The sequence below is a fragment of the Phacochoerus africanus genome, chromosome 6 (genome assembly GCF_016906955.1).
Source record: "Phacochoerus africanus isolate WHEZ1 chromosome 6, ROS_Pafr_v1, whole genome shotgun sequence".
Taxonomy (NCBI): domain Eukaryota; kingdom Metazoa; phylum Chordata; class Mammalia; order Artiodactyla; family Suidae; genus Phacochoerus; species Phacochoerus africanus.
The window spans coordinates 92,238,997-92,255,113 of NC_062549.1; the positions used below are offsets into that span (position 1 = coordinate 92,238,997).

General features: G+C 38.6%; 2 protein-coding genes across 2 annotated transcripts; both read left to right on the forward strand.

The window, feature by feature from the left end:
* The first annotated feature begins 1,013 nt into the window (after positions 1–1,013).
* On the forward strand, positions 1,014–1,958 carry LOC125128876 (olfactory receptor 10T2-like). The gene has a single exon (XM_047783019.1). The coding sequence runs from the start codon at positions 1,014–1,016 to the stop codon at positions 1,956–1,958; it is 945 nt and encodes a 314-aa protein (XP_047638975.1).
* An 11,642-nt stretch (positions 1,959–13,600) lies between these two features.
* On the forward strand, positions 13,601–14,548 carry LOC125128877 (olfactory receptor 10T2). Its single transcript, XM_047783020.1, has one exon. It carries the CDS (start codon positions 13,601–13,603, stop codon positions 14,546–14,548), a length of 948 nt encoding a protein of 315 aa, XP_047638976.1.
* Positions 14,549–16,117: the final 1,569 nt, after the last annotated feature.

Here is a 16,117-nt window from a genome sequence, read left to right on the forward strand (position 1 = left end):
ATTCCTGAGTTTTGTTCTTATATGAAGATTGTATGATTCTCTGAGTGTGAAGGTTTGAAAATGATATGATCTCTGATCTAAACTATAGATCTTCCCACAGATACTGGTGAAAGTTGCTCTGAGAACATTACGGAGGACACAGAGATTGAGACAGAGGCCAAGGGAGTGAAGATGTCAGCCCAAGCTTTGTCATGCTTTGAGCATCATTTGAGCTTTAGTTAGGGAGTTCCCTGGTAGCTCAATGGGTTAAGAATCCAGCATTGTCACTGCTGTGGTGTGGGTTTGATCCCTGGCCCGGGAACTTCTGCCTGCCATGAGCATGGCCAAAAAAACCTTTAGTTAAATTCTTAATCCCAAATTCCCATGCAGTCATGACCAAGGAAATCTACCCCAATATGTGGAATCATTCTAAGCCCACCCCAAAGGCTTCACAATTTACCATGGGTAAAAAAAAAATCTCATGCTCTTAAATATATGGAAATACTTCATTATATGTGAACAAGCAGTATTTGTGTCACATACCTGAGGGACTGGATAGATGACTTTTCAATTGTTTTTGTTTTTTCTAAGTCAGATTTTCATAAAATGGTTTAGAAGATAAGTGATTTCTCAAGACTGTTGCCCCCATGTGGGTTAAGCAAATGGTTTAATCTTTTGAGCCTCGGTTTTCATAAAATGACAAGATTAGATGAGAAGAGCATTAAATCAATTCTTGATTTATCACATTATGTATGAACCTTTATGCAAATAAGAAGACAGAGAAATGGAAACAACTTATAAAAATAAAAATAAATTTCTTCAGATATTGAATTGGGAATTTACTTATGTCACTACTCCGCATGCCTCCTCCTCTCCCTTCATTCCCTGACCAATGTGCTTTTTGTTATTCCTTTTTTCAGACCAGTTTTATCAACTTTGTACAGAAACGAACATGGATTCTTCAGAGGAATTCACTTTTGTCAAATTCTTTCTGTTGTCTGTTTCAGGCCTCAGTCTCTAATTCCCATTGACCAATGAAGAGGCAGAACCAGAGCGCGATCACTGAGTTCATCCTCTTAGGCTTCTCAAACCTGGGGGACCTGCAGATCCTTCTCTTCTTTATCTTCCTCCTGGTCTACCTGACCACTCTGATGGTCAATGCCACCATCATGACTGTCATTCGTCTGGATCGGGCTTTGCACACCCCTATGTACTTCTTTCTCTTTGTCCTCTCCTGCTCTGAAACCTGCTACACTTTGGTCATCGTGCCAAAAATGCTGACCAACCTGCTTTCCACAAGTCTGACTATTTCTTTCTCTGCCTGTGCTGCCCAGCTCTACTTTTTTGTGGGCTTGGCTTGTACCAACTGTTTTCTAATTGCTGCAATGGGCTATGATCGCTATGTGGCCATCTGCAACCCTCTCAACTACACACTCATTGTCAGCCGAGCCACCTGCATGCAGTTGGTTTTTGCCTCAACCCTCTGTGGTTTCCTGATCTCTGTGGTTGTCAACATCGTGGTGTTTAGTGTGCCCTTCTGTGCCTCCAATCGGATCAACCACTTTTTCTGTGACATTTCCCCTGTCATAAAACTGGGCTGCACAGACACCAACCAGAAGGAGATGGTTATCTTCTTCCTCAGCATCCTGGTACTGCTGGTTCCCTTTGTGCTGATCTTCATCTCCTATGTCTTCATTGTTTCCACCATCCTCAAGATCTCCTCAGGGGAGGGACAGCGTAAGGCCTTTGCCACCTGTGCCTCCCACCTGACAGTGGTCATCGTCCACTATGGCTGTGCTTCCTTCATCTACTTGAGGCCCACATCCCTGTACTCCTCAGACAAGGATCGGCTTGTGGCAGTGACCTATACGGTGATCACGCCACTACTCAACCCTCTTGTCTACACACTGAGAAATAAAGAAGTGAAGATGGCTCTGAGAAAGGTTCTCAGTAAATACTCATTCCCCAAAACTATATGAGTGAGTTAATATGTCAGGAAATATATGCATGAAAGTGTCCTGGAGAGAACCTCGATTCAATAAACATAACTATTTTTGTCAAAAAAGAAAGAAGGACTTTGAGTTAGTTCAATTATTTTTATTGGAAATGTTGTACTATTTGATCTCCAGAAAGTTATGTGAATTGAATGGCAATATTCAAACACTCAAGCCATGCTATTTTTGTGCATTTAAAATGCCAGTTTTCTCAGATCAGGACTACAAATGCTGCATTATTTTTCTGAGTCTGTCTGGCCTGTTGACACTCTTCCCACAATGAAGGAAACAGTGGAGAATGTTGTTTAAAATCTCCGAATGTGGTGTTCCCATCGTGGTGCAGGGGAAAAGAATCTGACTAGTATCCATGAGGTTGTGGGTTCAATCCCCGGCCTCGGTCAGTGGGTTAAGGAACTGGAGTTGCCATGAGCTGTGGTGTAGGTTGCAGATGTGGCTTGGATCTGGTGTTGCTGTGGCTGTGGTGTAGCCTTGTGGCTATAGCTCCGATTTGACCACTAGCCTGGAAAACCCCATATGCTGTGGGGGTGGCTCTTTAAAAAAAGCAAAAAACTAAAACAAAAAACTCTGAATGCCTCTATATATTTTTTGAGGTTTAAAAGCAATTTTTACAATAAATAAATTATGTGTATGGAGTTCCCGTCGTGGCTCAGTGGTTAACAAATCCGAGGAGGAACCATGAGGTTGCGAGTTTGATCCCTGGCCTTGCTCAGAGGGTTAAGGGTCCGGAGTTGCCCTGAGCTGTGGTGTAGGTTGCAGACGCGGCTCGGATCCTGCATTGCTGTGGCTCTGGTGTAGGCTGGCGGCTACAGCTCCAATTAAACCCCTAGCCTGGGAACCTCCATATGCCACAGAAGTGGCCCTAGAAACGGCAAAAAAGACCCCCAAAAAAATTATGTGTAAACAAAAAGAGTAAGAATTCACTTAAATGAGAGAATTAAAGGCTGAGTGTAGAGTAAATGACATAGACTTTAGAATCATAAAGACTTAGTGTTGAATATTGATTTGGATCATTTTCCCACCAAATGTCAGGGGCCAGACATAACCTCTCTCATGGTCAGTTATTGCCTACATAACATGAGATTTATCACCTTTCTCAGTGGGGCATTGTAAGACCTAAAGGAATGAATGCATTTTGGTCCTCTTCTGATAGAAGACACTAAAAATTATTAGTTCTTTCCCACCTCCCTTCATGTCCTTCTTCACTCCATAAACTAGGGTTGTGCTTACTGTCAGATAGAATGTGAAAGTAAAATGACCATTCAGAAGATGTTTATGAATCCGCTACTATGTGCAAAGCATTAAACTAGTTATTGTAGGCAAACAGTAATAAAACACAATTCCCTCTTTTTTTCATATCTCACTTCAAGAAATAACCCAATTTTAGCCTCCTATATAGGCAGATTATATTTTTTGGCCAAGCCTTGTTTTTGTTGTGGGTTTTATTAAAGGTGTGTTTCAATAAAATAACAGACTTTTATATGAAACTAATTACATAAATGTTCATCTCTCAGCCTTCCACTTGAGTGACATGTAGTTTAGGGGCTCTTGGTGTGAGGGGGTGGGGTTGGAGAGTCACATAGATTTAAAAATAAGTTTCCTGGAGTTCCTGTTGAGGCTCAACATTAAAGAACCAGACTAAAGTCCATGAGGACTCAGGTCCAATCCCTGGCACTGTTCAGTGGGTTAAAGGACCTGGCATTGCCTGAGCTGTGGTATAGATCACAGACACGCTCAAATCCTGTGTTGCTGTCGCTGTGGAGTAGGCTGGCAGCTACAGCTCCTATTCAACTGCTAGCCTGGGAACTTCCATGTGGCACAAGTGCAACCCTAAAAAGACAAAAAAAAGAAAAGAAAAAAGAAAGAAAAGAAAAAAAAATAAGTTTCCTGGAGTTACCATTTTGGCACAGCAGGTTAAGAACTCACCCAACATAGTGTCCCTGAGGATGTGTGTTCGATCCCTGACCTCACTCAGTGGGTTAAAGATCCAGCTTTGCTGTAAGCTATGATGTAGTTTCCAGATGAAGCCCAGATCTGGTGTTGCTGTGGCTGTTGTGTATGCCAGCAGCTGCATCTCCAGTTTGACCCATAGCCCAGAACTTCCATATGCCACAGGTGTGTCCATAGAAAGGAAAAAAAATTTCTTCACATACTTCCTCTGTGAGCAAATACCAATAACTTAAACTCTATAAAATGGGACTAATTAAAATGTGGTTGTTATAAGGATTAAATGAGGAAATGCCTTCAGTACATCTAGCTTGTCTTTTTATGACTGGCTTACTTCACTAGCAAAAAGGAAATTATTGTTTATTGGTTACAGAGTTTCAGATTTGCAAGATGAAAAAATAGGCTTTATATTTTAGGGCATCTCTATGTTTGCAGAAAAATTGCACAGAAAATACCAAGAGAGAGTTCCCATCATGGCTCAGTGGTTAACGAATCCAACTAGGAACCATGAGGTTGCGGGTTCAATCCCTGGCCTCACTAAGTGGGTTAAGGCTCTATCGTTTCCGTGAGCTGTGGTGTAGGTTGCAGACGCAGCTTGGATCTGGCGTTTCTGTGGCTCTGGCGTAGGCCAGCGGCTACAGCTCTGATTAGACCCTAGCCTGGGACCCTCCATATGCCACAGGTGCAGCCTTAAAAAAAGACAAAAAAAGGACGAAAAAGAAAATACCAAAAATACCCAAATTCACCACCACCCCCCACAAAGCATCCCCTATTATGAACATCTTGGATTCCTTTGTGACATTTGTTAGATTTATTGAACCACTACTGATATATTAGTATTATCAAAGTCCATCCATAGTTAATCTTGGAGTTCACTCTTTGTATTTTACAGTTCTATAGGTCTTCACGAATGCTTAATGTTATATTTTCACCATTATACTATCATACAGAATAGGTTTACCGCTCTAAAAATGCCCTAAGTTCCTCCATTTCTTTCTCTCCTGATTCCCTGGCCACCACTGATCTTTTTACTGCCTCAATAGTTTTGTTTTTTCCAAAATGTCATATAATTGGCTTCATACAACACATAGCCTTTTCATAGTCGCTCTTTTCACCTAGCAATATGCATTTAAGGTCACTCAATATCTTTTCATAATAGGGTAACTCATTTCTTTCTTTTTTTTTTTCTTTGCTTTTTAGGGCCACACCCATGACATATGGAGGTTTCCAGGCTAGGGGTCCAATTGGAGCTACAGCTGTTGGCCTACACCACAGCCACAGCAACACCAGATCCTTAACCCACTGATTGAGGACAGGGATCAAACCCGCATCCTCATGGATCCTAGTTGGGTTCATTAACCATTGAGCCACGATGGGAACTCCCATCTTTTTTGATGTATCTATTATTTCAGCAATATGATATTCTCTTGAATTACTGTAGCTTTAGAGTAAGACGAGGTCAGGTAATATTAGTTTTCCAACTTTATTAATCTCTCAATATGTTCTAAAATATAGATTTAACTTTTACTCAAATACGGTGAGGCCAGCAGATCAGGAAACAACCACCACTGAAAAGATTGTTTCTTTCACACACTTCCCAAGAGGTGGGGCATGGCATGCTTAAGACAGGAGAATAGTGTAAGAGCCCCCAAAAGCTGGCAAGTAGAGGCGATGAGTGCTGAATTGTCTAGTTTGCATATGAAAAATATGCCCTAAGGAAAGTCCTTTGTTAGCTCTAGAAATTGGAAAACTCTAACCTAATTAGGAGGAAGCGTCCCTCCCTGGTGTTCAAGGCCCCAAAGGGTCATCTGGGTCTTTCACCTTTGCATATAAACTTTACAACCACTGTAGAAGCAACGCCAAGTAATTATGTTGTGAGTCACATGGGAAGTAAAAAAGGCCATACTACCCAAAGCAATCTACAGATTCAATGCAATCCCTATCAAATTACCCAGGACATTTTTCACAGAACTAGAACAAACAATCCAAACATTTATATGGAACCACAAAAGACCCAGAATCGCCAAAGCAATCCTGAGAAACAAAAACCAAGCAGGAGGCATAACTCTCCCAGACTTCAAGAAATACTACAAAGCCACAGTCATCGAAACAGTGTGGTACTGGTATCAAAACAGACAGACAGACCAATGGAACAGAATAGAGAACCCAGAAATAAACCCTGACACCTATGGTCAATTCATCTTTGACAAGGGAGGCAAGAACATAAAATGGGAAAAAGAAAGTCTATTCAACAAGCATTGCTGGGAAACCTGGACAGCTGCATGCAAAGCAATGAAACTAGAACACACCCTCACACCATGCACAAAAATAAACTCCAAATGGCTGAAAGACTTCAATATACGACAGGACACCATCAAACTCCTAGAAGAAAACATAGGCAAAACACTCTCTGACATCAACATCATGAATATTTTCTCAGGTCAGTCTCCCAAAGCAGCAGAAATAAGAGCAAAAATAAACCAGTGGGACCTAATCAAACTGAAAAGCTTCTGCACAGCAAAGGAAACCAAAAAGAAAACAAAAGACAACTTACAGAATGGGAGAAAATAGTTTCAAATGATGCAACCGACAAGGGCTTAATCTCTAGAATATATAAACAACTTATACAACCCAACAGCAAAAAAAGCCAATCAACCAATGGAAAAATGGGCAAAAGACCTGAACAGACATTTCTCCAAGGAAGATAAACAGATGGCCAACAAACACATGAAAAAATGCTCAACATCACTGATTATAAGAGAAATGCAAATCAAAACTACTATGAGATACCACCTCACACCAGTCAGAATGGCCATCATTAATAAGTCCACAAATAACGAGTGCTGGAGGGGTTGTGGAGAAAAGGGAACCCTCCTACACTGTTGGTGGGAATGTAAACTGGTACAGCCACTATGGAGAACAGTTTGGAGATAACTTAGAAATCTATACATAGAACTTCCATATGACCCCACAATCCCACTCTTGGGCATCTATCCAGACAAGAATTTCCTTGAAAAAGACACATGCACCCCCATGTTCATTGCAGCACTATTCACAATAGCCAAGACATGGAAACAACCTAAATGTCCATGGACAGATGATTGGATTCGGAAGATGTGGTATATATACACAGTGGAATATTACTCAGTCATAAAAAAGAACAACATAATGCCATTTATAGCAACATGGATGGAACTAGAGACTCTCATACTGAGTGAAATGAGCCAGAAAGACAAAGACAAATACCATATGATATCGCTTATATCTGGAATCTAAAATATGGCACAAATGAACTTTTCCACAGAAAAGAAAATCATGGACTTGGAGAATAGACTTGTGGCCGCCCAGGGGGAAAGGGAGGGAGTGGGAGGGATTGGGAGCTTGGGGTTATTGGATACAACCTGGAATGGATTTACAATGAGATCTTGCTGAGTAGCACTGAGAACTATGTCTACATACTTATATTGCAACAGAACAAAGGGTGGAAAAAAAAATGTATACATGTAAGTGTATCTTGGCCCCCATGCTGTACAGCGGAAAAATAAATAAATAAATTTTTAAAAAATAAATAAATAAACTTTACAACAAGTTTCTTAACTCCTGTAAAAATAACTTGCTGACATTTTGATTGTGATTCACTGAATCAACAGATCAAACTGAGAAGAACTGACATCTTAACAAAATTGAGTCTTCTTATCCATGGACATAGAAATATTTCTCCATTTATTGAGGTCTTTGATAACTTTCATCAGTATTATAATTTTTTTCATGTAAGTCTTGTACATATTTTGTTAGAATTGTACTTAAGAATTTTTTTTCTGTTAATGTAAATGATATGTGTTTTTAATTTCAAATCCCATTTGTCCATCGTTGGTATATAGGGAGGAAATGGGCTTTTGTGTATTAATTATATATCTTGAAATCTTGCTATATCACTTTTTAGTTTCTGGGGGGTTTAGGGTGTTATTTGTTTGTTTTGCCTATTCTTTGGAGTTTCCTCATAGGCAATTATATCATCTTCACACCACTTATGAAGAAAGACAGTTTTGTTTCTTCCTGATTTTGATGTTTTTCTTGTGTTTATTTTACAATTTCTATTTCATTCTGTTCCAGAAACTGAGTAAATTTTCTTTCATCAAAGAAAGTCTGTGTTTGTGTCTGGCAGATTCTTAAAGACACTACCAGTTTAGAGCCATTATAAATTAAATCCAGAACCTGAAGTTTCCTTTCTTTCTTTCTTTTTTTTTTTTTTTTGTCTTTTTAGAGCTCCCCTCGTGGCACAGGCTAAGGGTCAAATCGGAGCTGTAGTGGCAGACATATACCACAGCAACACCAGATCCAGAGCAGCATCTGCAACCCATACCACAGCTCACGGCAACGCCAGATCCTTAACCCACCTAATGAGGCCAGGGATCGAAACTTTGTCCTCATGGATACTAGTCAGATTCGTTTCCGCTGAGTCATGATGGGAACTTCTGAATCTGAGGTTTTCTGAGCCAAGTGGTGATGCAAATCTGAGATGCAAATTAGAATGAGGGCCTACTGATTATAGCTTCTCAGGAATGGATTTATTTTCCCCACCTGGACCCAGGTCTCTGGTCAGGCTTGAAGGAAATTTTCCATCAGAACTTCCCAACATTGGGCTAAAAGATTGGCTTAGTTCTGCTCCATGTTTATCTTAGGGTGTCCTTCAGAAGTTCAGCTTAAAAAGAAGGTCTAAAAACCCCCATTTTGGAGCCCCTGGACTTTAATTTCTAACAGCCTCATCCTGTGATTCCCTGACAGTGGCTGGGGTTTGTAATTCCATCCAAATAAGGACCTGTCCTCAGCATGGAAGCCACTACCAGAACTTCACTCCTCTCTGGATTCTTGGCCTTCTCTCAGATTTGATCAGAGAATTCCTATTATAATTTCACCTGGTAAATATATATTAAGAAAATTTTTTAAATATTCCCTGGTAACTTTATTTTTTAATTTTTTTAGGGCTGCACCCACAGCATATGAAGATTCTCAGGCTAGGGGTCGAATCAGAGCTGTAGCCACTGGCCTACACCACAGCCACAGCAATACCAGATCCAAGCCATGTCTGCAACCTACACCACAGCTCATGGCAACACCAGATCCTTAACCCACTGAGTGAGGCCTGGGATCGAATCTGCAACCTCATGGTTCCAAGTCGGATTCTTTTCTGCTGCGTTACGACGGGAATGCCTATTATTTAATTTTTTATTATAATTGATTTACAGTTTTATGTCCATGTTTGCTGTACAGCAAAGTGACCCAATTTTACATACATATATATTCTTTTTCTCACATTATCCTCCATCATGTTCCATCCCCAGCAATTTTAGTTGCTTTCAGAAAGAGCATTTGTTCAAATAACCAGAGCAGCCCCTAGCAGAAATGGAAATTCCCAGCCATCCTCATCACTCTTTTTCCTCTGAATATCCTAGGGAAAAATATTCATAATTTCCACTTAGACCTCTTATTCCCAAGGTTTTTGTACAAAATCATTGGCCACATCTCAGGTATGGTTGTGTTCAAGAGTGTCTTCACTGTGAGGTGTTCATCTTTCCAGCTGTCCTGTTCTCTTCATTTCCATATGCTTCAGCTTGCCTCTTATTACACATGGCTATGCTTACCTGCTACAGCAGGTGGATTCATGTAACTTATTTATCATTGTATCACTGTAGTATCTAATATAGTGTTTTCCAAGTGCAGCATTCAATAAATGGTTGCTGAATAAAAGTTATTCTGTTATAATAAATCCCTTGAGGGAAATCTGAAATTCAGTTGTTTGACTTTTTTTTTTCTCAGAGAAAATGTAACTTTATTTTTTTTATTTTTTATTAGAGTATACTTGATTTACAATGTTCCTTCCATTTCTGCTATACAGCAAAGTGACCCAGTCATCATATATATGCATTCTTTTTATTTAGGCTTTGGGTACAGAAGCAGGGCAGAGTCTTCCAGAGTAATCCTTCAGAAGTTCCAAGCATACCTGCATTCACCAACCCCAGCCTTCATCTTTTATGCTTTATCAGATCAATCTTTGTGTAAGTCTCTAGGCTGGAGAACTTGGTTTCTCTTGGCATCGCAGTGTTTGGTAATCTTTTTGTCTGAATATTAACTAAACTCCCTTTTTCTAAAAGAGTTCTTATTTACATTTTTAGCACTTTACAGAGATAGAAAGGTTTTTTTTCCCTGCAGCATGAATTATACTCTTCTATTATTAAATAAGATGTCCTTGCCCAAATTTTGCCATTTATTTTATCTCTTGCTTTAACTCTCCTTGTCTCTGAGGGCCCTAGTCCTTAGAATCCCAGAAGGCTATAAATACTCTCTAACTTAATTATAGAAACTTAATTGATATATGAATATAGACTGGGCTAATTTCATCTTCTTATTTAAGACTTAAAAGGATTTAGGCATCTAAGTGTCCACATAAATCCTTTATGAAATGTTTCAGTGCATATTTTTCCAATCATTTAATCTTTCAGGACAGATGTCATTGCTTTTACAGGTAACCTTCCACTGCTGCTTTTTTCCACATTCAAAAGACCTGCAAGACTGTGAATCTTCAAACTCAAAGTCATATGTCAACTTCCTTGATCATTTGAATATAAGTGGGTAAGTGTATTTTCTTTGTCAATTACTACTTGAAGAAGAAAACATCTTCCACTGAGGATTTCAGATCTATGCATTTGCATCATAGTTTTTAGTATTATTAAAAAGATTCTATACCAAAGTCAATTTGTATCTGCTATTTTTCTTGAAATAAAAGAAGCCCTTACTCCTACTGAGTGGACATACACACACAAATGGAAACACATGTGCACATATACCACACCTTATATAAAATTGGAATGCTGAGAAATCAAGTAATAAAAATAACTAGGGGGACAGGAAAGCTCATCAGTCATGTGATAAAATTAAGTGACATCATCTTGACCTTCCTGATCTTTGAGTATATTTGCCATATCTTTGACTTTCCTGTTTTCCTAGTTGTTTTGTTCTTTTTTTCCATCTTCCTAACCTAAGGCTTAGAATAAGTCTTAACTATAAAAATAAAGGATAATTAGAGGGGGAACTAAAGGAGAATTAAGCCATGCCATCATTTATTATTAATTTTTGTTTAGAGTCTATTGCGTGTCCCATACTGCAGCGGGGGTAACATCATTTAGATCACATTCCTATGGCCACTGCCCTAAAGAAATAATCTGCAGCAATTCCCATTGTGGTGCAGTGGAAACGAAACCAACTTGGGACAACCATGAGGTTGCGGGTTTGATCCCTGGCCTCGCTCAGTGGGTTAAGGATCTGGTGTTGCTGTGAGCTGTGGTGTAGGTCACAGATGCGGCTCAGATCTGGCATAAGCCAGGAGCTACAGATCCTATTCAACCCCTAGACTGGGAACCTCCATCTGCCCTGGGCGCAGCCCTAAAAGGACAAAACAAAAAAATTAAATGTATGTAAATCTCATGGAAAATACCATGAGACCATAATACATTGCTGATGTCAGTATGATGTGGTTCCTCACTTTATTTCATTCATTTTATTCATCAACAAATAGCTATCATCTCAATTGTTCACATCCAACAGGTATGTTTCCTCCTTAGAGTTTGATCTTCATGAAGTAGAACATTTTGCTCAAATATTCCAAAGAGGTGAAGAAATAATAGAGAAATTGACCCTACTGGGATTTCTAAAGGTGTGTGAAGATGAGAGGCACTGATTTCCAAAGTGAAATAGGGCATTTTCAGAGAGGGAATTATAAATTAAGAAGGATCTTTGGCAGAAGACAAACCAATTAATTTTGTGGAATCTGAGAATTAGGGGTCCATGGAAACTTAGGTAAGAAGATGGAATGAAGGAAGAAACAAGATGAAATAGAGAGACTTAGAAAAAAAAAAAGATTAGCATTTAAGAATTTTAACTGTGGCATCTAGAATCAGAAAACCTTCCACATGCTGTGTTCTCAGACAAGTGCCACAACATCTCTGTTTCTCAATTTCTTATTTCACAAGACAGAGACAGTCATACCTACCCCACAATGTATTAAGTGACATCATGCATCCTCTCTGCTAGTTTGGTTATGATGCAAACTGAGAACCAAAGTAGATTAGAAGATGAAAGATAGCTAAGATTTTGGAATAGGGAAATTTAGAAAAAGAAACATTTTTCAAAATGTTAATGGGAATAGAAAAAAATGAAGAATAGGAGATGTAGAAACAAAAAGATATGTGTCAACAGAGCAAGTTATATATACCCACAGATAAGGGTATCCACCAAAGTTGCCGAAGAAACTTCTCTTTGTCATCTCAGAAGCCCAGAGTACCTTAATACTTGATAAGGTTTTTTAAAAAGATGAAATTAAATGAGATTTTTGTTATTTAATTATGAAATAGGTGCTATTTGCATATTGTTAACATTTATTGTAATAAAATTTTTTTACACATGGCAGCAATCTCTCTTTAGTTGAAAGCATAGATTATAAAATGGCACGGTATAAAAATAAGGGAAGAAAATGTTTACAGTTAGTTCCTGAAAATGTTTATTTTAAGAGGCAATTCCAGCTCCTTCCTCTCATGTTTAAACTGAACTATGAACTGGTAGAAAATGTTTCAAGCATGTAATGTGCCCAGAGATTGAGAGAGATGGTCCATTTCCTGGATCCATCATGTACCTGCTCTGTCTCTGAAAACATTAGTGCTATAAATAGTGCCATTCAAAAAAAGAATAACGGAAATGAGTTTAGTAATCGTAGCATGAGAAATCCCCCTTTTCCCTCGCATCAGCACTCCCATCCCCACTGCTCTAGCATGTCTTCTGATGTATATCAAAACATGAGTTGGACTTTTTCACTGTGCTCAGAATGGAATTGTTGTTGAACTTAAACAAAATAATAATCGTAAGCTTGCTTTTATTATTGTACCTGTCTGTTGGTTGTATTTGGTCACTGATATGTGTTTTTCTTACTTGCCCTCATCCCAGCAGGCCATTCACTGTGACAGCCAGTGATCAGAGGGCAGGTATATCAAGCCACAAATAATAATCTGAGTAAACAGATATTATAAATGGCATGTGGAATTTAGATATGTGGATAAGTTGCTTTAAAAGCAATTGTTTAAATAATAGCACTACTTTTATAAGTAGCAATTTATTCTTGTGTGTGTTGGATATTATCCAAAAAAAGATGGAAATATTCTGACTTACAAAAAAATGAAGTATATTTAGGACCATCAAATTTTAAAAGCTTATTGTTAAATATTTTGAAAATATAAAATTACATCAGAAAGCAAACAAAAATCAGCTCTAATCATATTATAAAATGGCTTTGTGTCCTGCTTTTTCTCTTATTATTCTTGGAGAATTTTCTCATGTTTTTAATCTTTGGAATTATCAAATGGTTGCCTCTTTTAATATCTGTATAGTTCCATAATGCAGCTAATCATTCTCCTACTACTGGAGATTAATATTTTTTAATTGTCAAAAGGAATATCTATATCTTAGACTGAGGAAGAATGAAAGAGAGAGAGATCTATCAATATTCTGGATCTAAAAATAGGATACTTAAAGTGAAGCCCTCGGGGAAATGTTCTTTGTACAAGAATAATTATGATTTTGTATCTCCAAATCCTTCACAGAAAGAAGTTATCCATATGCAAGGTATCAATAGAACCACTGTGGTTACACAGTTCATCCTGGTTGGATTTTCTAGCCTGGAGGAGCTCCAACTGCTGCTTTTTGTCATTTTCCTTCTCCTGTACCTGACAATCCTGATGGCCAACGCAACCATCATGGTTGTTATCCGCTTCAGCAGAACCCTACACAATCCCATGTATGGTTTCCTATTCATCCTTTCCTTTTCTGAGTCCTGCTACACTTTTGTCATCATCCCTCAGCTGCTTGTTCATCTTCTCTCAGCCATCAAGACTATCTCCTTCGTGGCCTGTGCCACCCAGCTCTTCTTCTTCCTTGGCTTTGCCTGTAGCAACTGCTTTCTCATTGCTGTGATGGGATATGATCGCTATGTGGCAATCTGTCACCCCCTGAGGTACACACTTATCATAAACAAAAGGCTAGGGTTGGCATTGGTATCTCTGTCAGGAGTCACTGGCTTCTTGATTGCTTTGGTGGCCACCAACCTCATTTGTGGCATGCCTTTTTGTGGTCCCAATAGGGTCAACCACTATTTCTGTGACATGGCACCTGTTATTAAGTTGGCATGCACAGACACCCATGTAAAAGAACTAGCCCTCTTCAGCCTCAGCATCCTGGTAATCATGGTGCCTTTTCTGCTAATTCTCATATCCTATGGCTTCATCCTTAACACCATTCTGAAGATCCCCTCGACTGAGGGCAAAAGGAAGGCCTTTGCCACCTGTGCCTCACACCTCACTGTGGTCTTTGTCCACTATGGCTGTGCCTCTGTCATCTACCTTCGGCCCAAATCCAAGTCTGCCTCACATAAAGACCAGTTGGTGGCAGTGACCTACACAGTGGTCACTCCCCTACTTAATCCTCTTGTTTACAGTCTCAGGAACCAGGAGGTGAAGGCAGCGCTAAAAAGAGTTTTGGGAATGCCTGTGGCAACCAAGGTGAGCTAACCAAAAACTGTAAACCAAAAAAAAAACCAAGTATTTATTTCCTCAGGAAAAAAAAAGTAATAAGTTAAATGAGAAGAAAGGAAAGGAAATTTGAACCAGGTTTTAAATAGAGAATAAGACTTCAATACTAAGAAACCAGTGACAAAAACAGTGGTCAATATTACCTGAGTTGTAGAGTTTCTTCAAAACTTAATACTAGATTTTTATTATGTTAATTATAGATTAAACACATTTCACTTTCGTTTGTAGCTTTGCTTTGTTTTCATGGTGATTGGTATAAGGTTTTGGAGGAAGGAATTTTATTTTAATGATGGACTTAAGACAACCAATAGTGACATCCTCATGTTTATTAATAAAGAGGAACATAAAGCTCTGAAAAGGCAGAAATGGCCCTAAACGTTCAGACTATCAACCCTATGATGGTCATAATGTAAAACTTAAATGAATCTAACATTTCATTGCAATTGCAAAGTTGAACTGTAAATGCTAAAGAGTTGATTTTAAATTCCAACTCTATTGTTTTCAAGCCATGTGATTTGAAATAATGATTTCTCTAACTATTGAAAGTGATGTGTGGACGTTCCCATTGTGGCTTAGTGGAAACGAACCCAACCAGTATCCATGAGGATGCAGGTTTGATTGCTAGCCCTGCTCAGTGGGTTAAGGAGCCGGTGTTTCCATGAACTGTGGTATAGAGTCACAGACACGGCTTGGAGCTGGCACTGCTATGGCTATGGCATAGACCACTGGCTGCAGCTCCAATTAGACCCAGCCTGGGAACTTCCATATACCACAAATGCAGCCCTAAAAAGCAAAAAAAAAAAAAAAAAAAAAAAACAGAAAATAAATGAAATGAAAAGAAAAGAGAAGAGAAGAGAAAAAAGTGATGTGCCTTGAATTTTCTCATCTGGATAACTGAGGTAGTGTGTGTGAACATGTGGATTATTATCTAGTTAGCACAGTGATTGTCTACTGGTTAGGAAAGGCAATTACTATCAACTAGACCTTTTTTCTAGCCCATACTAGTATAAAAATCTCCTAATTTGTTGCAGCACACAAAGGAAAAACTATGTAAATATGTTATCATTAATTGTATGACTATAAAAATTATATGTAAATAAGGAAAATGATATTATAATGCAGATGAACATGCTCTATTCCCTCTGTAAATGTACCCTGACTTATTTCCATTGCACATTAAACACTCATGTCTAACAGATTAATTTCTAGTACACCTGCATATTTTAACCCTTACAAGCTAAATCATATATGCTTGTTCTCAAGACCATCTATGATAACTGTATTCACTATACTATTTATTCTACCTGTGAAATATTATTTTATACCATGGAGCCTGGGGAAGAATAATTGCAACAAAAAAAAAGAATCATCTGTTTCTAATACATCTAAGTTGAATGTTTTAGAAAGATTAAATATGAGGAAGAAAATCACAGAAAAAGGCAAAATCATAAAATCTAGAAGTGTTATTTACTTAGATTATTTTGCAAGTGTCTCCTACTCATCTTTAAGTTCAACAGAATTTTTCTAATTAACTGTGTGTGGTCTTAT